General features: G+C 34.5%; 5 protein-coding genes across 8 annotated transcripts; all 5 read right to left on the minus strand.

Moving 5' to 3' along the window:
- Positions 1 to 11: 11 nt before the first annotated feature.
- LOC125218959 (uncharacterized protein At2g27730, mitochondrial-like) lies at positions 12 to 2,488 on the minus strand. The gene is made up of 4 exons (XM_048120785.2): positions 2,344 to 2,488; positions 1,146 to 1,264; positions 589 to 627; positions 12 to 391 (listed from the first exon to the last, which is right to left on the minus strand). The coding sequence occupies exons 2-4, from the start codon at positions 1,245 to 1,247 to the stop codon at positions 185 to 187; spliced, it is 348 nt and encodes a 115-aa protein (XP_047976742.1). The 5' UTR covers positions 1,248 to 1,264; positions 2,344 to 2,488; the 3' UTR covers positions 12 to 184.
- Positions 2,489 to 4,043: 1,555 nt separating this feature from the next.
- On the minus strand, positions 4,044 to 6,275 carry LOC125222202 (glucan endo-1,3-beta-glucosidase 14-like). Its single transcript, XM_048124697.2, has 4 exons — positions 6,099 to 6,275; positions 4,993 to 6,023; positions 4,789 to 4,913; positions 4,044 to 4,301 (listed from the first exon to the last, which is right to left on the minus strand). Exons 1-3 carry the CDS (start codon positions 6,136 to 6,138, stop codon positions 4,854 to 4,856), a joined length of 1,131 nt encoding a protein of 376 aa, XP_047980654.1. The 5' UTR covers positions 6,139 to 6,275; the 3' UTR covers positions 4,044 to 4,301; positions 4,789 to 4,853.
- Positions 6,276 to 15,051: 8,776 nt separating this feature from the next.
- LOC125224554 (large ribosomal subunit protein uL1x) lies at positions 15,052 to 17,195 on the minus strand. Its single transcript, XM_048127975.2, has 6 exons — positions 17,079 to 17,195; positions 16,912 to 16,947; positions 16,243 to 16,462; positions 15,670 to 15,835; positions 15,358 to 15,563; positions 15,052 to 15,271 (listed from the first exon to the last, which is right to left on the minus strand). Exons 2-6 carry the CDS (start codon positions 16,914 to 16,916, stop codon positions 15,218 to 15,220), a joined length of 651 nt encoding a protein of 216 aa, XP_047983932.1. The 5' UTR covers positions 16,917 to 16,947; positions 17,079 to 17,195; the 3' UTR covers positions 15,052 to 15,217.
- Positions 17,196 to 18,245: 1,050 nt separating this feature from the next.
- On the minus strand, positions 18,246 to 20,389 carry LOC125219164 (uncharacterized). The gene is made up of 4 exons (XM_048121061.2): positions 20,232 to 20,389; positions 19,565 to 19,807; positions 19,300 to 19,453; positions 18,246 to 18,594 (listed from the first exon to the last, which is right to left on the minus strand). Exons 2-3 carry the CDS (start codon positions 19,754 to 19,756, stop codon positions 19,319 to 19,321), a joined length of 327 nt encoding a protein of 108 aa, XP_047977018.1. The 5' UTR covers positions 19,757 to 19,807; positions 20,232 to 20,389; the 3' UTR covers positions 18,246 to 18,594; positions 19,300 to 19,318.
- A 1,083-nt stretch (positions 20,390 to 21,472) lies between these two features.
- LOC125224181 (uncharacterized) lies at positions 21,473 to 24,382 on the minus strand. 4 transcript variants are annotated; one of them, XM_048127541.2, is made up of 5 exons: positions 24,108 to 24,382; positions 23,325 to 23,592; positions 22,545 to 22,756; positions 22,101 to 22,368; positions 21,473 to 21,919 (listed from the first exon to the last, which is right to left on the minus strand). In XM_048127541.2, exons 2-5 carry the CDS (start codon positions 23,574 to 23,576, stop codon positions 21,629 to 21,631), a joined length of 1,023 nt encoding a protein of 340 aa, XP_047983498.1. In that variant the 5' UTR covers positions 23,577 to 23,592; positions 24,108 to 24,382; the 3' UTR covers positions 21,473 to 21,628. The 4 variants fall into 4 exon arrangements, with proteins under 4 accessions (XP_047983498.1, XP_047983499.1, XP_047983496.1 ...); XM_048127542.2 differs by having other exon boundaries at positions 23,325 to 23,578; positions 24,108 to 24,381; XM_048127539.2 differs by having other exon boundaries at positions 24,104 to 24,380.
- Positions 24,383 to 24,665: the final 283 nt, after the last annotated feature.

Below are 24,665 nucleotides of genomic sequence, written 5' to 3' on the forward strand. Positions count from 1 at the left end.
AAGAGCATTGCTTGAAACGAGCAAGATAAAGCCATTTCATTTAAGCTAAAAATAACGTGTTGCAAGCAAGCAGCCGAGCCAAATTCTGTATTTTGGAGTTGCTTATGAAACAAAATGAAATGGAGTTTGTTTGATATTATTGCGTCAACACTCAACATACTGCTCTCACTCTTGAGATATCTTCTCAGTCATGCACTTCTTCGGGTTTCTTCTTCGAACCCATATACCATCCAACTGCAGCAGCCACGGTAACAATACCGGCAACAACACCATAGTTTCTGTGCTTGTCAGTTGAAACATTAGGAGTTTCAGAGGAGCCACCACCACTTGGTTTAGCATCAGCTACAGATCCTGAGCTTCCTGCTGCTGGAGTTTCACTTGATGCGGGGCCCTAGGAGTAATCAAAATGCATGATGAGTAGCGATATGATTATTCACAACAAACCAACCTAATAAGCGTGTCTGTGTGTGTCTATGGTGTTTCACAGGATAAAAAGAAATCCACACTGTAACTTTCTTCATCATGGAGAAGAAACATCTATTAGTAAAATAATAACTACAAACTTGTGCCATGTAGATATAGGTCTACCTTCCGAGCAAGCTTCTCCAGCTTCTCTTGTTCCATTTTCTGAAAAAATTTGTAAAGTTTTCGAGTAAGAAAGAGCATTCACAAACTTATTGAATCATAATTAGAAGGATGTGACCAAGTATATGCAACCCTTTCTAGAAAACAACCACGTAATTAGCCAAATGGTGTATAAGAACCCACTCTACCAAAGGCAACAAACATATTTCTGTATCATCAAACAATTCAAACACAATCATTTAATATCCCAGAGTGTGTGGGTGGGTGGGGGTTGATATGAAGTTCCAACTCTAAAGCAGTATGAATTCAAACTCATAAGAGGCAGATTGTCTGATACATAATTGACCTATAAGGGAGTAGGATTTGAATTCATGACTTTTTAGTAACAATTTAATCTACTTCACCCATTAGCCCATTGCTTGGAACGTCTGCGCTCATATTTAATCTACATATAATTTCAGTTCTAACGATGAGCTAAACACAATTTGCCATAATAAACTTCCATAAAAGAGTATGCTGGCAAGCCTGCATCTAACATGTTGAACCAAAATGCAGTTCACCTTAATGTACACATTTTCAGCAGCCTTCTCCTCCTCACTGAGGACTTTGCCGCCACTTGATAGCCTGCGTGAGATGTATCTAGCAGCCATTCTAGTCGCCATGTGAACAAAATATTTTCCTGTCAATGTAATTAAGTTTGGTCAAAACCCACAATGTGACAGATTTTTTCGCTGATATATGAACTACAGTATCTTAGATCTTTTCAGTCCAACCTGTTTAACAGAATAAGTCTAACTGTGTAATCAACAAACACATAAAAAGGTGTCGGTTCAACCTGTTTTCTTCTGTCAAATACATGGCCTGTGTTAGCAACAGAGGAGGCTCACACTGTCCTAGCTAAATAATCCAGTGTTGTATATACATTTTAACTGAAGAATTATAGCAGTAAGAAATTCTTTGGTCAACTTTTAGCACTAACTATATTTAGCCAAACTGCCGTAGCGTAGCTCACATATTAGTTGAATGGTAGTATTTGCATTTGAAAGCCTTGTATTCGCACACTATTCAGTTAGGATAACAGTCAGCAGAAAAACTAGGCTATATATCATTCCTAAGTTCAGAAGTAATTAAAAACAAGGCAATCACTGCTGCTTGTCTCTTTCAAGAAATTCCTCCAGTGACAATACAGACAGTTTTTAGTGTGTTAACAGTTTCTCGAATCTGGAGAGGAACATGATGAACCTATGTTCAATAGGGACAAATATATACACCACAAGCATTCAACAACAATGGAAAGGAGATAAACTCATTCTTTGTAAATGCCGACATTCATTATGCAATCCCATAACACAAGAAAAAACCGCGCGGAGAATCCTCTTGAGTTTCACTAATAGTCTAGTCCAACACAAATGAAATGGCAACAGTGCGCATGTTACTTTGCAAAATGAAAATACAAATTACATCCTGTACTTGGCGTCAATGAAACTGGAAAAATTCCTTAAATACCTAATCAGAGCGAAATAACCAAATTATTTCAAAATTAAGCAAACTATGGCATGGAAAAGTAATTGACGACGATCAACAGACGATGAATTTCATAAAAATCGGAATCGCGAAACATTATACAATCACCGCCTAAAAATCGAAAATCACGCAAAAAATGCAGTAGTACTTAGAATAAGCAAGAGCTTCGCAGCTGGCATAAATCTGGTAACGCACAGATACGACTAAATGCATAGTGATTGGGTATGTAAATACCTAATAAGCAGAGAGATTGCAGAACAGCGTGAGAGATGCTGTATGATGATTTGTATTCAGGTGTGTGTGGAGAAGACCAGAATGCTCCTTTAAAAATAGAAAGGACGAAATAAAAAGAAGAGCTTGCTTGCTTAATTCGTAAACATGGGCCCAACACCTTATCTGCTTTATTTTATTAGGCCCATTAACAACAGATCACACTTTTCTCACCTAAATGAACAAACCATCCTTCCATACACATTTGCGAATTATTCAGAAATTCGATTTGAATCACCGAAATTTTAAATTTTCGAATTAGTTTGGATCGAACTTATTAATAACCAAAAAAATTGAAATCCAAATTATATTTTTAAAATTGTACTCTTATTATTTAGCTAAATTTATAACTTAGAGCATTGATAATGATAATGGTGCCTTTGCATTCCGTTTCCGTGGGATGGAATGGCAACGACACGCATTGTGGGCGTTCTGTGACAAGTGATGTTCAGTGAGGTGGTGACATTCCGCCATGCACCCGCCTCAGCCAACTCAATCATTTTCAAATTTTAATGTTTTTTTCATTTGATCATATCTTTATTATTATTATTATTATTATTATTATTATTATTATTATTATTATTATTATTATTATTATTATTATTATTATTATTATTATTATTATTATTATTATTATTATTATTATTATTATTATTATTATTATTTTATTTTCACTTTTTTTCTAATAGGAGCATGTTTATATTTTTGTTATGACTTTAGATTTGATATAGAAACATTTCATAAGGACTTTAACAAACAAAGAAAAGATGAACATCATCCATTACTAAAACTCCACAAGGATCCACACAACTTAGAAACGGTAATTCGTGATTCATGTCGATATATGTACTAAAGAAAATCGTGTGATTCGTATAAATATGGCAAATTAACTTCATAAGTCATAACCTTTTGAATTTTACCCAATAAATAGGTGTTGTGTTTACAGTAATTGCAAAGGTGCGATTAATACTACTGCTCTTCAAAGATTGTCTATTACCGAAAAGAACACAAAACAGGTTTCAGTATTATTAGATTGAGAAAATGAAACAATATAAACAGAAAATCATTTCTAAAGATTACTTCTTTTAAATTTATATTGTTTTCCACAAAATTCCGAATTTATTTTCTAACCAATATGAGGCCCTACTCATTATTAAATGTCATCTCTATCATACAATGCATTATTAATAGAGTGACAATAACATAATCTTTTTTGGCTGCCCACTTTTTATGTCGATATTGGCGTTCCACTCTATTATATACTCCTACATAGTAGCCCAGCTCATTTAGACGTCGACTTCATCTCATTTTCCCTATTTCTGACTAATCATAATTATTTAATTACTACTTTCTTTCTTCAAGTGAAGACAAGACAAGAGTCTGCTCGAAACTTTGAGGCTGCTGGTGCTTGACCCTGGCTCTAAAATAAAGAGGCATATCATATTTTACACAACCAAAGTAGATACATCTTGTCTTGTGTGATGACTGAAGAGATTTGCGTGTGCTTTGTTTACATACACAGATATTGCTGTCTGATGCCTAACACAATGTTTCATTCATATAATTATACTTGCGTATGCTAGTTTAACTAGTAATATCATAATCCAATGAATCCCACAAACAGCTAATATGATTCCACTCATGAACTAAACAAGAAAGAAAAATGGACGTGGAAAACGAATCTGATTATAAATAAGTAGAAACTTGCATCGTCACGAAATCGAATACAGTAAACTAGAATACATCTCTATTGTGCCAAAAAATATTTATGATTAAAATCATGAGTGTGATATTTATTGTGTGTTTATATGGATGAATTTCCTAATCAATCTAAAAAGTACGTGTATCCCTGTCTAAAAATTCCTACTCTCCAAGGCTGTCTTCTGCACAATCTTTTCCATTCCATCGCATTGCAGCATCACCTGCACAAAAAGAGGGTGATTAACTTAGTTCTGTTTCAACGATTAATGTGGACAGCCTATCAAACAATGATCAGCTTTCACACATCTTAAGCAGCAATAGAAAACAAACAAAGCCAATCAAGGAGCAAAGACGGCAGCGACGCGTTCAAACAGGCGCCGTTTTTTTTCTTTATAATGTCAATAAAAAGTCATACATACATGTTTTGGCAGAATTTCTTATCTTATCTTATCATGATGTCAAACAAAACACCACTGAAAACGACTTAATCATGATTTCAATAGCCGCCAAGGCAGGATTTGTTTTTGCTTTGAAGCAAACAACTTGTTGGCGGCATATATACTGCCTTTGAATATTGACGAGTGATACGATGGATGTGTAAAACGTTTTTTACTTTTTCAACTACTTGGACTTTGATGGAAGTTGGAACCCAAACTGGATAATTCTACTTTATTGCAAGTGGCAGAGTAATATGGATACAGTTCTTACCTGGAACGTTTTCCCTCTAAAGGAAATGGTGAAGAAAAAGTGTTGTCTGTAAACTCCCTCTTCCGCTACAACAAACATATAGTAACTATCAATAACCAAAGAATACCACTTGACAACATTCCAACCTGAAATAGGCAAACAACAAAATAGATTAGCCAAAAGAAACCAAAACTGCTTTAAAAATCTAATCTCTAATGTCCTTACATTTTTGGCAGAAGCTGAGTAGTCCATACGGGGAAGAATACCCTGCAGCCCAATGTTGTAAACAGGAGAGCCATCAGGGTAATACAAGCCGTAGTTCCTCTCAGAAACGGGGCCGGGCTTCATATTCTCGTTAAAAAGCGCGAAAAAGAAGACATCAATGGGCACTTGAGGCTTTGCCGGAGTCCCCTGCCTCTGCTCTATCCTACTAAGCAGATTCCCATTGTACAATCTCGCATTCTCCGGCGTCGCCCCGAACTCATTTGGATCGCCCTTGGAAGGCCATCCTGTTTCTGAGACCTTCACTTGGATGTCGGTATGGCCTAGCGCCTTAATAGCCGCGTAAACAGCGTCAATCTGGGCGTAGAGCATGTTGTCGTAGTGTAAATTGGTGTTTGGATCGATGGTGCCGGGATTGGGCTGGAAGAGGACGTAGTCGAGGAGGACCTGGCCGTTGCTGTCCTTGTAGGCGAAGAAGGGGTAGACATTGATGAGGAAGGGAGAGTTGGTCTGCTTGTGGAAGGCGAGGATCCCCTGCATATACTCGGCGAGATCGGGGCGGAAGGCGCCGGCGGAGGGGGGGAAGGATACGCCTAGGACGTTGAAGGAGTGGGCGGTGGTGACGTAGATGTCGTTGGTGAGGCCGAGAGTGCGGAGGGCGGCGGAGACGGTCTGCATTGCCGGGAGGAGGTAGGATTTGAGGTGAGTGTCGTTGCCCATGAGGACCTCGTTGCCGACGGTGATGCAGGTGATTTTGGTGTGGGAGATGTAGGGCTGGACGTGCTGCTGGATCCAGGATTGGGCTTGGATTGGATCGGTCATCTTCTGGAGGTACTCGTTGCCTAATCCGATCACGAATTCCACGCCGGAGTTGGCGAAGGCGGAGAGGACGATTGGATCGGCGTCGTAGAGTTTTACTTTGGTGATGTTGACGGATCGGAGGAGAGACGCCACGCGCGACGCCGACGGAAGGTTGTTCGCAATCTGGCCGTAGTTGATCCCTACTCCTAAGCTCTCGCTCTTCGTCAGTGAGTCTGTGAATATTTATACAAATTAATTAGTAACATTATAGCTCAAAATAAAAGGGGATGTTCAGAAGAAATAAAAACCTGAAAAGATAAGGAAGAGGAGGAGGAGAGGGATGGCCATTGCAAGTTGACAACTCTGATAAATCTCAGCCACGGCAATGCTTTATCGCTTCATTTCTGTGTATATATAAGTAGGCGCACACGTTTTTCTGCATTTAAATATATCAAATATTTACGTGTGGGTACAGTTACAAATATGAGTTGGCTGTGTGTAGGTGTAGCTGCATTTGGAATGTACAAGGAAGGCGCAGTATTATTTTATTAGTGCTTTTCTGGTATCTTCAGCTCTTCAGTTTTCATCTTTTATCTCAAATGAAACTGCAGTTGATAGTTGGGAAGGTTAATTTTGACCGACATACAAAAATATCTCTTATCATCGCTCCACCTTTTGTGCATATATTTATTTTTAAATAAACGGAGAAAAGAGCACCAAACAAAATAAAATCCTCTTTATGTCTCCAAGAACTTTTTTCTATTGTCCCCTTCGCGGTGGGCGTCTTGATCGCGGTCCCAAAGCTCCTCAGCCGCCGCCTACGGTCACGAGTCACGACTACCGGTCTAATTAAGGCGGTGTGGCAACTGGTCGTCCAAGGCCGGATAAAGTTGAACACTTAATCCTACGCGGACCACGAAAAAGGAGACAGCTTACTACTAATTGTAGTCCAATTAGTTTTCTTTCTTTACTTTCAATTAATTTTACTTCCCTAGTTTCATTTTGGAGTATTTTTGGATTGGGATCCTGAATATCTAATTGCAAATTTACTCGGAACCAGATAAGATTTAACCTTACGTTATTGCTGTAAAATGGAGATGCTCAGAAAATTCTCGAAGAAAGCGGGGGAATGGGTGTTGCCAACGAGGGAATTACATTTTTAGTCTATAATATTGAACTAATATTATTTGTAATCTATATTTTAAAAAAAAATCTTCATAACTGTAAAATTTATTTTAAATGAATTAAGTAGGAGGAGAATAAACTTGAAGGACAAAAATAGAAAGATGAGAAATATTAAAATAAGAGATAGTAAAATATTTTTTATCAAAAGAGGAAATGATTCAGTTATCACGGGACAATCCAAAATGAAGCACGACTCAATTATAAAGGGACGGATGGCGTATTAAAATTATTTTGGTACTATTTCATAACTTTATTGCCTATTATTTATATCTAAAGGGCATTTTTGTATTTTTTTACATTAGAATATATTTAGTTCCTCAATTTTGCTATAATAATACTCCCTTCGTCCCATAGTAGATGTCAAACTTTTCTTTTTAGTTTGTCCCATAAAAGATGTCACATTTACTTTTTCTTAGAAAAAACTCTCTCATATTAATATAAATATACTATTTTCTCTCTTCATCTAAGAGCACCACCCTCCGTCCCGGATAATTCGTTCTGGTTTTCCATTTCGGTCCGTCCACATAATTTGTCCCATTTCACTTTTACTATTTTTAGTAGTAGACCCCATATGCCACTAACTCATTCCTACTCACATTTTATTAGAAAACTAATATATAAAGGTAGGACCCACATTCCATTAGCTTTTTCAACCCACTTATCATTACAATTCTTAAAACCCGTGCCCGGTCAAAGTGACCTGAATTATCCGGGACGGATAGACTCCAAGGAAAGAAGATAAATTGAAAAGGCAAAAAAAAAAAAACTAACTTTTTACCTTTTCTATCAAGAAGAGGTAAAGATACCTTCTCAAAATGAAAGAAGGTATAATACCTCCTCAAATACCCTTTCCATTGGAGCATGAAATTTATAAAGAAAAGGTAAATATGATAGTTATTTCTCTTTACCTCTCCATTTACTCTTTTCCTAGGAGATGCTCTAACACACAAAATAACACATCCTAAATTCTCATGCCAATTTCCAAGTGACATCTACTATGGAACGGAGGGAGTATAATTTATGATCCTTATTCTTTAAAAATATTATCACACATGTTTGAACTTTGATATGATATTGCTGAAAAGATTTTGAACTTTTAGATTTTTTTTAGACAAATGAATGTCCTTCAGCCTTTATAGTTTATTTTAGTCAAATTTATTCACTCCTAATTTTTATTTCATTTCTCCTCTCTCACCACTGTCTAATTTATTTAGCATATTAATATGTATTATATCCATCCAAAATCCAAATTATTATATATTACATTTTAGATAATTTTAAAAATTAGCCTTAAAAGATTGAATGACATTTTGGTCCCAAAAAAATTTAAAAAGTGTAAACTTTTTTCAACAATATTACACCAAAGTTCAGAGATGTGTTGAAATTGTTTTAGAGAATATAGTCCATAAATAGGGCTGGGGAAAAATACCGAAATACCGAAAAACCGGTCTTATCGTACCGAAAAAATACCGAAAATACCATTTTTTTTGGTATACCGTGACTTTCGGTATGGTATGATACCTTACCGAAAGATTGCGGTAAGGTAACGATATAAATTTTCAAATACCGCGGTATACCGCTGCATACCGAAATTCGGTATATACCGTAAACTAAGGTATATACCGTAAATTAAGGTATATACCACAATAATATAAACACAATTGTATATAAAATATATTTTATATATTTTTAAATTATAAATCTATTGTGAAATATAAATATAATTATGAATAAATTATATTTAATTTATTTTTAAAATTATAAATTATAAATAATATTTTAAAAACTCTAATTTTCTATTTTAATTGATGTTGAAAGTCAGGTATACCGCAAAAATAAGGTATACCGAACTTCGGTACGGTATACCGAAAATGAGGTACGGTATCGGTATGAAAATTTGTCATACCGAATATAAGGTATACCGAAGTTCGGTATACCGAAAACTTTGGTAAGGTAAAGGTATGACTTTTTCGCATACCGTATTTACGGTAAGGTATACGGTATGATGGTTTCGGTAAGGTATACCTTACCTACCCACCCCTATCCATAAATGATACTGTACCAACTACCAAACTTCGAAGACTACAAATACAAATATAGTTCTCTTTAGGGTTTTTGGCTTTTTACACCAAAACCTTTCCCCGAATTCCGGTTTTTCCCATAAACTATGAGATTTGTTTTTAAAACCACGAACTTTCATTTCATTAGGATTTTCCCCTGGCGGGTCAACGACGAAACCCGGGTTGTCTACATGTCAATTTTAATCCTATTTGTCACTAAATTGATTACTTGGATACTATTTGGCACAATTATACATACAGTCATAATTATTACGTAACAAATGACAACTTTTGAATAAACAAAACACAACTTTAACATTTTGAATTATGCTATTCGGGTCGGAAATGTGCTATTTGGGTCGGGTTGGGAAAATCATGACGAAATGAAAGTTGGTGGTTTTAAAAACAAATTTCATAGTTCATGGGAAAAATCGGAATTCGGGAAAAGATTTTGATTTAAAAAGCCAAAAACTCTTCTCTTTAATACTAGTAAAAAGTATAATAATGTCATTTGGGTAAAGAAATATCAAAAGGACAAAAAAAGTCACGAAATAGTGCAAAAGTCATTTCAGTAAATTATACTCTACCCCCTAAAAATAAAAACTTTTGAAACGACGCGAGTTTTAATGTAAAATTGATAAAGTGAGAGACAGATAGAAACAATGTGTATTAGTAGCAAATGAGTCACACCTTATTAGTAGAGAGAGAAATTTCATAAAATAGAAAATTTCTACTTTTAAGGAATGAACTAAAAAGAAAAAAGTTTTCCAATTTTAGAGAACGGATGAAGTGGTATCAATGTTTAGGGACGTTTAATGATATTTTTAAAGAACAAGGACCATGTGATATTAGTGTAATTTATAGTGAATAAAAATGTAATTATCTCTTAGTTTTATAATTGATTTTGCATATCATTACAATGTATTTAGCAGTACATTTCATTCTAATTAATATATAAAATAAAATTCACGTTCAATTGACTTTTTGTGCGGATTCGTAATCGTCTATGTACATTCGAACTCACACCAATGCGATATTGTCTATTATTCTAGACTATGCTCTTACTATTTTGTTTTTAAATACTTTTCAAAAGACGTCATATTAATAGAGTTTGGAATTATTTTCAGTTGACATGGGATATGATTTACACTTTGCACCCAATAAACCTTTCCTCAGACAAAGATCAACATAGACACAAGTCACATTGCAAAAGAATAAAACACCATTAGTTGTAATATAACAATAAAACAAATAAACTTTTATCCAGTAGGTCCAATTTATACTGAATATGTACTTATATTTCAAAATTAAAATTTCTTAAAGAGGAGTATGATTATGAAGGTAGGTGGTAGTAATAACAAGTAGGACAAGATCAATAGTATATTAATGGGTGACCTCTTGTCCATGTTGAATTAGAGAGGTAGCTCTCAATTATTAATTTGACAAATAAAAGAAGTTGATCATCAATATAAGAAATAAATGATGGATGCTTTTCACCTAAGAAACTTGGACATGATGCATGCCACATTACAATCAACTTATTATTTCATTTTCATTCTTCCTTTTATCTATCTAACTTTTATCCACTTGCTTAAAATTGCATTCATCCAGTTGCTTTATAAAATGTTGGCTCAAATTTTGAACTAAATTTTCTGCACTTGTGTGCATAATATATTCATTTATAATATGTTTTTAATTAATTAATGATGAGTGAGAGAGAGAGAAGCTCAATATTTTTGTAGTACTAGTATTTATAATAATTGTAATTTTCTATGTATACATTGTTTTTCAAATAATAATTGTTTAATTAAAAGATCAGACTTAATTTGTACTTTCTACTCTATGTCGAACTATTATAAGACAATATTTTTAAGTAATACTACTACATTCTACGATTAAAATATACGATGGTTAATTCTTCCAGCAAATTAGGTAAACAATGTATATCTTCAATTCAAAGATAAAACAAGAAGTTAATTAAGTACTATACCAACACGAGAGAATTGAATTAGACTTACCATCCATTTTTTGTCCCATTTTTTACCACTTTCATTTTTGTCTTATTATCAAGAATTTATGTATCAAATTAGGGTGTATAGATAGTTTTTCCAGAAATTATAGTCACTTTTAGCTTTTAAATCCTATTGTTTTTGAATAAATACTAGTCCATTTGTTCCACATTAATAAAGTCGTATTTTTATAATTTGAAATGTTTCATCATAATAGAATTATTTATATTTTTGGTAATACACTCAATTTATGTTAGTACTTTTTTCTCTTACTTATTCTATGTTTTCTTCACTTTATCTATTGTATGCTCTCTTTCATTTTATATGCCTCGCTTAACACACTAAACATCTATTCCCTCCGTCCCAAAATAAGCGAAACACTTCTTTTGAGTACGGGATTTAAAGAATTGATAACTAAATATAAAAGTGGATAGGGAAATTATGAGGGAGAGAAGTACGTGAGTGAAGAAAGAATAAAATGGATGGAGAATAAAGTAAGAGATATAATTTTTTGCTAAAAAGATAAACAACTCACTTATGGTGGAACATCTCAAAAAGAAAAATGACTCGTTTATCTTGGGACGAAGGGAGTATATGTTTTAATAAATATTTTTTTTCATTCTACCTTAGTTGAGATATTTCTTTCGGTATAGAGATTAAGAAATGTGTGTTTAAAAGTGAAGTAGAAACGAAATAAAGTAAATAAAATTGAATAAGCTAGAGAAAGAAAAAGTAAAATAGACAAGTAAATAAGTAAAAAATTTTGTCAAAAAAAGGGAACCCTATAGCATTTGGCGGAAGAAGGAAACACATTGTTTTGTACTCCCTCCGTCCGTCCTTAAATATCTCATTTTTTATTTTTTATCATTCGTCAATAAATATGTCATTTCACTTGTATTACTTTAGCAAGCAGACCTCATAGTCAACTAACTCATATATTGGTATTATACAATTAATATAAATTAGAGCTCATGTTTCAACTTTCTTTTATAAAATTAAATAATTTTTTAAAATTTATACCAATAAAAAATGGAGTGCATATGATATTACCCGACAGATGATGTATATAACATAAAAATAGTTGAATTCCATTAGTGTACTAAAGAATCTCATCCACAAAATGAGGAAATAAATGACTGCTGAGTGCTGATATTGATTCTCATTTGACTTGAAGTGCAAACGATACCTTCAACTACAAGTATATTCCTCTATGTGGCGGATGTTATTAACTTTCCGAAAACATTGAACATAAACTATATACTACTACATGTTTTACAGCTCCTAATATTAGATACTCTCTCCATCTCACAAAAGATGTCATACTCATGGGACGGTATGAGATTTTAGGAGATTTGTCTTGTATGTTAGGTGTAAAGAGAAAATATAATATTTATATTATCGTGAGAGAGAATTTTTTCTAGAAGTGAAAAATATGATATTTTTAGTGGGACAAACTAAAAAAAAAAGTTAGACATCTTTTATAGGACGGGGGAGTATTTTTTAATAGAGATATTAATGTCTAATATCACTAAACTTTTCAAATTTTTTTTTTTTAACAAACTTTGAATTTGACATATAATATCATGAATTTAAATAGCTGTTTAGTTTTTCTCATCATCAACAAAATTTAACTACGTTAGAATGAAATGGATAATCATATTTGACTCTTATGGGCTTTGTAATCACATTACTATCATTTTTCAGTTATATGATGCAATAAAAAGTGAAATACAGTCGAATTTTGTTGCTGATGAGAAAAATTAATAAACTATCTAAGTTCATGATATTATATATCAAGTTAAAGTTTATGGGAAAATACAAATTTTTGGAAAGTTTTATAATCCTAGATGCCAATATCTCTTTTTAATATGATCAAATTTTAATATGATCAAATGAAATGAGAGAAATAGAAAGCATATATTATTCCATCATAACAATAATGACACTTAAATTAAATATTGAACCTAATATATGATTATGTCATGGTAAATATATGTATAAACATGATATCCTTTTTAGTTTTGCAATTAAATTTAAATTGTGCCAAAAAATACATGAATTTTTTGGACTTTGGCAACTAGTATAACAAGATTCACATTATCGACCAATAAAAATAAACGTGGGAGATGTTTATGTTGGGTGGTCTACGAATTGTTTGTGATGTGATGTCCTCAAGTTGCACTATGGAGTACTCCTATTATTTTCAATTGATAGAAAGTATGAATAAAACAACCAAAACTAATAGTATGTTCAAATAAAACAATTATTGTACAAACTGAAAATATTTTCAGAGATTAAATAACTCATAGACACATTAATGTCATTAGATAACTCAAACTCCAAACTGTATATAATTATTGCTTCATAACATATTTCTTGTATACTACTATAATTTACAAATTAATAGATTAATTGGAGAACGAAAACTCGAAGCTGGAAAATAATTTTTCTAATTAACAATGGTGTATAATATGAGGTTGAGAGCAATGCGATTAGAGTATCACCGGCCAATTTAATTAGCCTTAAGTTTTATCCCACATATACCAACAAAAGGAGAAAACAAGAAGAAAATGTAAAATAAGAAAGTATAAAAATGGAAATGAATATGGACGTAATAAATAAGATTACACGTGTACAGCGGGAACCGATCCGATCTTAATCGGGACTGGCGAAGGTCGGTGGCCTCGTCACGCACTTTTATGGTACGTTATCTTCACCAAAAGACAACTCTACCCTTACTATTTTATTGTGGCCCCACCCACATTATTATTTATCTTCGATTTAATTATAAATCATAAGGGGCCCCGGCCCATGGATGTATTTGAGTACGTTATTTAATTAAAGAATTAAAGATGACTTGAATGATTGAGTTGAAATAGTTTGGGACTTTCTAAATTTGTAATCTGGGTTACGCCTTCAACTAATTTGGGAAATTACTTACACAATTATTTATGAAGTAGTGTTGCATTGGGTCTGATTATTTGTTCCTGATAATAATTAGGGTTAGTTATATAATGTATCTTTCATATTTAAAATGTTTAATTGCTCTCTTAGACATCTATTTTCAAAAAACTACTACTCCTACTATACAATTTTGTAACAAAAAAAATTATATATGGCGACTTAACTTCAATTTTTCTTAACTACCAAAAAATTGTCATTCCTCCAAAGCATTTAACTAAGGAGTCGTCCAGTAATTGAACTGAATTTTTATGTTGCAACAGTAGCTTAAATCGTGAAATCATTGGCCAATAAATCGAGAATCCTCATCTGATATTCCTCACTCGATGATAATGGATAACGTTTATGGCAAGTTACAACTGATTAGTCTGCTGCTTCACTTTTTCATATCTAACAAGCCAAAACACCAAGAAAAAAAGAGACTTTTCAGTACAATTCAGTTTCTTTGTGAGTATGGATTACACAAATTGAGTACAATATTTTGCTATTAAATATTTAGCACAACCTACCACTCTCGCCAGTAATCACCGCGGGGGATAGCGTTCCTTGTGCTCTTTGGGGCAACTCGGTGCGAAGGGAGAAGATGTGAAGGACTTTATCTTGGAGTGTGAGGGGTGGTGTCGGAGGCAGATGGATAATGATGAAAATCGAAATAAGTAGGATTTTGAACAGAGTGAGATTAGACGTTGGGGAGGAACTAAAAGACTTGGGTTATAAATGGGAGATTCATTCGGATTCTTTTATTATTTTTTGCCCGAATAAGTAAAATTCAAGTAAGAAGTCATAAGTTGATTATTACTACCACCCATGAACAATATTAATAACAAGAGAACAGGAACACATTCTAACCAATATTACATTCATACTATTTAGAATAAAAATATTATTGCAATCTGTCTGAATATTCAAATAATAGTAGTATTTTGTCAAGTATTGTGTAGTACAGAAATTAGGCAATTCCGATAGTTAAAAAAATGGTAAATGAAATCGCATCGCACCGAATAAAACATACTGTAACAGAGCATTCGGGAAAAGAACTCATGATAAATACCAAACGAAAAATGTTGCAATTCCATTATAGGCCAAAGCATCTCAACATAAATAAAATTAAACCACCTCCATCGAAGGCAAACTCCCATGTAGAATATAAGTTGAAAAAAGCACATACAAGCTGCAGATTCTTCCTATAACTCCAAACAGATAACGACTCTCTCAAAAGATGCGTTGTGGCTTGCCCATGGTACTCTTCAAGTACAAACACCTCACCTGTTAGCAATAAAACACGACCCAAATTAGCTTATGAAGAAGGGTTTGTAGAGATCAACATATCCCAAGAACTGTAAGACACTCACGTTTTGCCAGTTCTTCTTCAGAAGAGAGACCAGAAAGTTAACGCTCATTTGAATGTTCTGAAAGAGTTGCTTTTCTTCCATGTCCAAGTTCCCAACAGCTACACCCATGCAGAGCACCTTTTTCAATTGGAACTTGATAGTAGCCTTAGTCTCATTCACCTTGGACTCAAGAGACTCTTGGTGTGTCACAAGAGTAGGGAACTTGCCTGCATTCAACAATCTTTGAGTTATCAATGTCCCCAAACAACCTGATGCAAGGCAAGTGAGTACTGGACTTGCTGTGCATAACAATCCCAGCACACAAAAAATCACCTGCTTTGTTTAGACCAGGTCCCAGAAGACGAGGAATCTGCTTGATCACAGCCTCTGAGGCTAAGAAAGCATGATACCTCTTGGCAAGCTTCTTCACCAACTTCTTGTTTTTGTTCAATTTTTTCAGAGCCTCCACATCCATGGACTCCAAACCAATTTTTTCAGCCTGCAAATATATTTGCTCATCAGTTTCAAGAAAAAAAAACTACGGGACACTATCTAAATCTTCAGAAATCAAATTCCCAAAGTAAATACTGCAAAATCAATTCACTGGTTGGGTTGAGCGCATCATTAAGAGAGATCATAGCTGAGTCAAGCAAACAATATCAACAATGATCAAACAGATTACAATCTCAACCACGTTATGAATTCAAGTGCTTTCCTATGTGAATGAAAAGAAGCAGATAAAAAGGTCAAATGTAAATTATAATGTTTTTCCTCAACTCTAGACAACCTGCCTCCCCCACCAATGCAGAACACTGGAATTAAGGAGTGGACGTCGAACAACAAAAACAAAAAGAACACTGATGATTCTGGTCTCATAGGTTTCTCAATAAATGAAAAGGAAATCACCTCTTCAACATGCTGGGCGTCACCAAGCATGCAAATCTTCATTTTGGGGCGGGGAATATGGGGGAGCCTGACGGAACCACTGAATCGCTTATCCTTTTGGGGGTCATAGTTTTTCAGACCAATTTGTAACTCAACTGTCTCAGTGAAATTTCTCTTTTTCTCCTTGGCATCAGTTACTATCTGAGTGATAGCTTCTCTCAATGCTTCACTCTGAAGCTTACTGCAAAACCATAATTGACAAAAACCAATAAGCACGCATACACATCAAAGCTATCTACAAACCGTCTTCTCAACTAATTTATAAAATAAAAATGCATTGATAATTATCTACAATTGGAAACTAGTTTACAAGTTTCGCTGAAAACAATTGGATCAAATTCTCGGCCTACTTACAACGAAGAACATCAACAAACTAACATAGTAGTATAGTACGCAAACACAGATCATAGGCTCACAACTCACAAGTCTACAATGAAATTTTGCCTAAGACCATTTCGAGTTATATATTTCCGTTCATATCAGTGAAAATTGCGAAAGGCAGCATAAAAATTGGCGCGAATCAGGGGAGCTAACGACATTGATAACAGAACAAACTCGAAAAAATAATCTAAATCACTTAGGTGCAGAAAAAGATGAGTAATATTGATAAAAATTGAAGCTTAATCTAACCTCATCCTTCAAAATTTCGTGAATCGCAGCTTATTTCTGCATATCAAGAGAAAACAAAACTTGTTAGATAAAAACAACCAAATTAAATGGTTAACCAAAAGAATAGACACACCAAGCAGACAGGAGCACAAGAGGAGAGAGAAAGAAGAAGAAGTGCAGTGAGAAACCTGATGAGAAACACTGCTGGGGTTTGTGAGCGAGAACGGTGAGAGAGGGTGTTAGGAAACTAAGATCTAACAGAAGATAAACCCTAATGGATCCTTAATTTAGCCCATTGGGCCTAATTGATAAATTTATTTTCTTCGTCACAGCCTGCATCTAAGCTCTCTTTAAAATCAAATGTTAAAATGGGATAAATTAATTACTAATATTAAATATACTTTGGAAAATAAATGTGTTTACTTTTGGGAAAGTGATATGGGCTGTGTTACCGTCAAAACAATCTTACATGTAAAATGTCATTAATGTACATTATACATACCAGTAATGTTACACTTTATGTATATAAAATATAATATGATATAATGTCTCTTTAATAATGTACATAATTAGCATATTTTATATTATATGGGATGGTACATTATAATATATAAAATATACACTAATCAGCTCAGTATAAAATATGATATTTTCACAAAAGATATGGTTTTGATATGAATGTATCCCTGAACATATATCATCATGTATTTTAACATTGTGTAACATGCAATATGTGTGTACGTTTGTTGATGTTACACTATTGCTTCTTTATGTTAGAAACATGTTCGACATAATTGCAGTGGAGATTTGGACATAATTTTGTGGTAGAACAAAAATCATTATGAACCCGTCCCACAAGAGACATGACCATATTAACAATTTTCTATGCAAATAATATACTGAAATTTCACTAAATTCTCATTTTGTGCACTAATTTTTAAATGGGGGATATAAATTACGGTCGTGTGGAGGTATATATGTATAGAATTTGAAAAATAAGAAAAAAAAAAAAAAACTGTAGATAAATACCAAATACTCGAAAGAATTTGCCCTCAAACCCAATAGAAAATTCCCTTCAGAATTTGAAGGGGTTCTTCGATTTCAGGAGTTTCTAGTTTATGTTCCGAGTAATCAAACTAATAGTATCTCAACAGACCTCTGAACATCCACCAAACTAACAGCGTGCTAAATCAAGACAGCTGATCAATTCTAATCTCTAACCATCACAAGTGTGATAGCTTAGAACATTCCCAGTAGCATCTACATTCTACACAGTCAATGAAATTCACTTTTAAAATAATAATAATGAAAACCAACACTCGGTGACCAAACAAAAGCAGAAACGGGAGCAAAAAGAACGAAACTGGAATCTAACAAGAAAAGCAATCAAAAGTGCATAACTGCAAGTCTGCAACTGTCAAAATATCTTCTTCATCTAAGGAAAAATCATCTAAATCAATATGCGAGTATATGATGTTTTTAACAAAAAAAGCTTCAGAAGTAAAAAGTTCACAACCAGCAGTAGATGTGCCTTGATCAGAACCTATACATCTGCATCAGGGTCCCAATCCACAAATATAAAAGCTTCAGAAGTAGAAAGAGTACAATTTTTTGCATGTCTTCCCAGTTCAGTGCTTAACCATTGATTTGAGGTGCCACTGGTCCTCATCCATAGAGATAACTTATTCTGTGACAACCTATAGGCTATAGGAAAAGAAATACAGTATGAAATAAGAATACAAGGCACCAGTCAACAATACATGATGTAATAACTATGGAACAAGGACATATAAATAGCATCACTTGTTAAACCTAACAAAAGGAATATCAATTATTCAACTTCTCCTCCTCCAAAACAGTCAAACCAATAATCTTTCTATGGTGACGGTGAGGGTGAGGGTGAGACGAGGTGCACCATCACCAAAGCTAGCAACAGTAGAGATTAGTTTCATATCAAACCCAGCATAAGTGAAAGTGAGACAACTTTCTTTATTTGCCTTGAGAAAATAAGCATGTATTTCAACCCTAATGACTATTTGGGCCAATGAATTGCTTCAAAGTGACTGAATACCTAATGTATATTCAAAATTATAATTCATGTGATTGTAGTAATTAAAATGTTTAACTTTAAGGTCCAACTACTTCTACACTATTGGGGCATCTACCAACATTTTTGACAACAGAAACTCAAGCAAAAAGTGGACTAACTTAGAAGCTCAAGCCAAATCCTACAGAAATTATTACCATGATTCAGATTCCAGACATATTACTGATCCTAAAATGATAAGTTTGTGAAAAATAAGAGACAATACAACAGTGCTGCAAAATTCAACACAAAATTATGCAGCAACTTAGAAATGCATTATCAAAGTGGTCTAATTGAATAAAGCCACAGAAAAAGGAGCTAACCAGAGAATAATCTCAGAAACTATGCAGAAGAATCAATAGTTGAGGCAGGCTGATGATTTACAACCAAGGGTGGGCGCAGAGCTTGGTGATTAGCGTTTTTCTGCTTCCGCGCATTGTACATTTCCTCAGTCTCCACCACAACCAACCTTTTCACCTGTATTCAGAATTATGTATATAAATAAATTATGCAAGCATCATCATTGCAAAAAAGAGAGAATTAATCCAACCAACTAGCATAGGCCAAACAAATAGAGAGGGAGAGTACCTGTTGGATCATTCCACGGACAGTGGGGGTATTCCAGCGCATAACGGTGCGGTTGCATTTGGTGAGGCGCAAGGCTTCTAAGGTGCGGCGATGGAGCTTCCTCGTGCCTGGAATTCCCCTCACCAGTGTTATGTACAGATTATGACTCCACGCAACTGGAACATTTGCTTTAAATGCATTGTATGCGCTCATTTTTCTTCAATCTTATTGACCAATACTGATGATGAATGAGAAGCAGCAGACCTGCAGAGAAATGGGGGAAGACAACTTAGACGAGGGTTGCACACAGGACTTTACACGAAAAGAAGCCGAGCCGAATACAAGCAGGCTAGAACTCAGCTCGTGAAAGTTACACTCGAGCGCCAATTCAATCATTAAATGATCTTGCGCTCGATTCGCGTTTGGAAGGTAAAGAATCCTAAGCTTCGACGCAAATAACTACAACAAATACAATGCAGAGAATTTTCTTCGCGTCCGGAAAGACTCCCATCAATTCGCATAAAAAACTAATCAACAACTGAATAAAGCAATAAAGAAAATTGAGGCAAAAAAATCGAGTTCTCCCTTATTCAGTAAATTGAGCCCTAATATCAATTTCTAAAGAGAACAAAAAAAATGAAATTGAAGTCCTGGTTTATTTGAGGCGAACAAGTGCAGAAGAACATACAAACGTGGAGACAATAAAGGGAGGCCGACGGCGGCGGTGAAGGCTGGGTGGGTAGGGCTTCAGGCGACGGAGGTGGCGACCGGCGCGTCGGCGATTGCTGCTGTGAACTATTCCTCTGCTCTTTACTTCTCTCTGTTTTTCTTTCATAAAATACAAAACCCGTTTGTACTCAATTTTATATATGGCTTAAAGCACTCCCGATGCTCTCTCTAAAAACTCCCTTATTTCTTCCTAACTCCTGCCACATCAGCATCAAAATTTATCCCCAGTTTTTAGCCAGCTTTTAGCCAACTGCTCCATTGGTTTCTCCCTTATTTCTCCCTAACTCAACATTTCATTTTTACATCATCATTTTTAATATTGTTTAATTTTCCCTACAAATGTGTTTAATAAATAGATTTATAATGAACAATTCATCGTTGTATTAATCATTGGAAAATATAATACAACGAGAAAAAAAAAACTACAAATAAAAACCATAAAAAACAAAGATTTAAAAAAACAAAGATTTAAAAAAAACTACAAATAAAAATCATAAAAAACAAAGATTTAAAAAACAAAGATTTAAAAAAAACTACAAATAAAAACCATAAACACAAAGATTTAAAAAACAAAGATTTAAAAAAAAAAAAAAATTATCGCCGATTTATCGCCGAATCGCGCCCACAGTGGGCGGCGATGATTCGGCGATAAATCGGCGATAATAAGGGAGTTGGCGATAATAAGGGAGTTTTATCGCCGAATTCACTCCAACGCCCGGCGATAATCGGCGATTTTTCGCCGGATTTAACGCCAACCCATTGGGAGTGCTCTAAGGGATATTGGGTTGTTTTGCTAATTTCTTCTTTTTACTTTATTTATTTTTTCATTTATTTATATTTAAAATAATTTGATTAATAATACAAATTACTATACAAACCTGCATTATATTCATCTCACAGTTAAATTAGTTACATAACACCTAAAACTATTGGTTATATTATTAGATATCTTATTTTATAATTACGATTATAGATTTATAAAATAACCATGCAACTTATACTTGTAAAATTTACCGAGGTTCAGTATAATGTGCCAGTTTTATATAAAATTTTCAACGCCAAGGTAGGAGTTTGAGTTTCAAATTTTAACATGAAATTGTTTATCATGATTATCCAATAAAACCTTATGTTAGGAAACAATAGTAAGAAAACAATATCAAGGATGCTAGAATGAAGAACTGGTTCTTGTGAGTTGTAATGTATCATAAGTATTGAGTATTATTTGTTGATCGAAAAGTATCTACATATTTAAACATACATGCCATCATAATATACTGTATATGTTGCCAGCCGCTCAAAATCACAGAAAACCAGAAATCAAAATGAAAAGAGAGCTTCATTTTCGGATGTCAATTATTATGATGACACAAGGGCCCTAAAAACGGCTTCACAGAGTGTGGCATTGTATAGCAAAAGATGGCCAGTATCAGGAACCTCATGATATTTAATCCATGGGAGTTGTTCTGATAAATACCGGTTCACCTTGTATGGAATGTACTTATCTTCATATCCTTGCCAAAGATGAACTGACCCATCCTTATTAGGGAAAGGATCACTGATATCCATGGGACCGAATTCCCAGTTTCTGAAACCCACCATTAAGTCGCGGTGTAAACATTCATGAACACCTTGCTGCCGCACTTTCTCCTGAAAATAGATACCAATCCTTATTAAGTTCTCACACTAGTTGTTGGATATCTTCATATGTGCAAGTGTTGTTCATAAAAGTTTATGATTATGATGCACTATGAAACAAAGTATGAGAACATCAACATAGTACACGTACGGGCAATGTTGTGTGTGCTTAGCTTCAGAGTGGAAAATTAACCTGACCCTCCTTAGGAGTTGCAGAAAGCTGCTTGATAATTTCTAGGTCGGATCGGCTGAAAACATCAAGAATCCCTTGCATGATGCTTAAATTTGTGAACCATTTTTGGGTCATCCACCAGTTGCAAAGCCAAGGGGCGTAATGTGCTACTCGAAATGTCCACTGGTCTGGAACAGGCAGCCTCCCCAAGGCTTCTTTTAATAGTTTAGCAGGTACACCCTTCCACCAGTAATGAACAAAGGGAACTACGAGTGCAACTCCTGATAACCTTCAATAATATAAAGATGTAAAATGCGCATTTCTGATGCTAAAATCTAACATCATTATCATCCATTATCTATTTAAGACAAAAAGTTATGCAACTTAGCTACATCACAGGATCAATGTTTGCACATGCAATGAGCTAGATAGGTTGTGGATAATCATATTGCTGTATTAGTTTACCTGTGCGGGATGTACTTAAGGCAGCCGTAAGTCGGATAAGCTCCCATCGACACGCCAACAACATAAAACTTGGGCCCAAGACCCAACTTGTCAGCCAACTCTTGGATATCAAATGCATCACTTTTCACTGACCTTGCAGGGTTAGGAGTACTGTCACCATAACCAGCACGGTCGAATGACAGGATGTAAATACCTAACTCCTTCAATAATTCCTAGAAATTGGGAAATTGAAGTAAGTTGGTAATTAAGAAATTGTACTGAAAAATGAATACACATGAAATGCATAAATAATGACACCTCAAAATTCCTTGTTTCATGTTCTTAATATGAACAATCAAAGTGGTTATTTATCTTGAGCCTTGAGTGTTTATCTTCAACTTCCTAACGAATTATAGAAACATGAACACTCCTTAGGTTCAATAGCCAGTTCATTGTTCTTCAGCTAATCTTAAGTCACATCATTTTCCCCTGCTAAAGCATAGGAACTATGTGAAATTAGATTACACGGCATCTGTTAACATAATTTTAGAAACAGTAAGAAGTTCAAAAATATTCTTGCTTGCCTCGAAGTCGAAAGCATGTGACCAATGCTCTATATCTAAATTTCCATCAGTGCCTCTAATGACACTGGACTTGGTTAGATTAAAGTATGAATACTGAACAGTCATTTCATCTCAAGCTCATGTTTCATGATTATGATATGCACAAAAGAAGCTAAAGTTTCAACATAGTGATTCCAGTAAAACCAGAATAACTTGAGAATCAACAGATTTCGCTTACATCAGACAGATTTATGTTGAAATCTTTAGAATCATCAAAGCCGTGGGAAATTATTATCTTGTGCTTGGCTTCTTCCTTGGCAACGCCCCTCTCCTTGTATGCCAAATGCCTCCCATCGTCAAGTTTCACCCTTGGAGAAGTCACCGGAGGACCACCGGGGGTGCCACATATTTTAGGAGGCTGAGGCTGTATTGCAAAATAAGCATATCCTATACAACCCACCACTACTCCAACTGCTATCTGAGCAATCATATCTGTCAAAACATATCTAGGACCATGTTATTCAGGCATAATCCATTCAATTACATATCAAAAGGTGACTCACTAGCTCCAACAAGAAGAGAGTAACTATGCCAATGCCATGGTTAACTTAGGCATTTCGAGATCACAATCTGTTGCTGCTCAAGTGTATTTATCTTTGAGCAATCAAATCATTTATTAACTGCTCAACTTATTAATGACTATGAAACAAGAATCTTGATTAACCAGCTAAGTGATAACTCGATGATGTCTTGATCATAGTAATTAACGACTAGGTAACTTTATTAAACCTCTCTTTCCATGTTCATCTGATGTTAAATCCTAATTTAGGAAATCAAGGAAGCAAACATAATAATCTGTAAAATTATTAGAATACCATCACAGCAAGACGATGCTCTACATCGATTCGATTACTCAGACAACCAATATCAATAACCTTGATGAAAAGTCAAAAAGAAACAGGAAATGAAAGCATCAATTAAGAAATTTAATGAAGAGAGCCGAAAATTAGGGGATACCAACTTGAAGTGAATCTGGAGTTGTTTCTTCCAATATTGTTGGACTTTCTAGTGTGAGCCCTAGCCGATGCAGCAGATATTTTCCTGGTAGTTCATGCCTTCAATTATGCAGCCTTTATTATAATGATTTGCGCTTGGTTTTCAGCAAAACAGTCAAGAGAGAGAGCATTGGGGATGTTTGAAAATGACAGTGCTATCCTTTTCCAGCATACTGATTTTTCACTTGTTTTACACTTTTACTCCAACATTAAAACAAAACTTCTTCATGAAACAGATTTCAAATGTTGGTCACATACATTCAATAAAAGCTGCGTTTGGATTCGGAGGAAACATCATCTTTAATGAAAAGTTTGTTGATAGAATTTCTGCAAACCGAGCTTCCTTCAATGAATTTGTTGTTTGGATCTTCTTATTTTTTTTAAAAAAAACATCCAACACCTATTTTTAGTAAACTCTAATTAAGGCGTAACTATTGTTGACTTCTTGTTGAAATTTCTAGTACGTCGGTGATTTACATTTATCAACTAACATTTGTGCTCAATAAGAAATTAGTAACAAAATA

The sequence above is a fragment of the Salvia hispanica genome, chromosome 1 (genome assembly GCF_029641045.1).
Source record: "Salvia hispanica isolate PSC_SH4W2 chromosome 1, Shi_PSC_v1, whole genome shotgun sequence".
Taxonomy (NCBI): Eukaryota; Viridiplantae; Streptophyta; class Magnoliopsida; order Lamiales; family Lamiaceae; genus Salvia; species Salvia hispanica.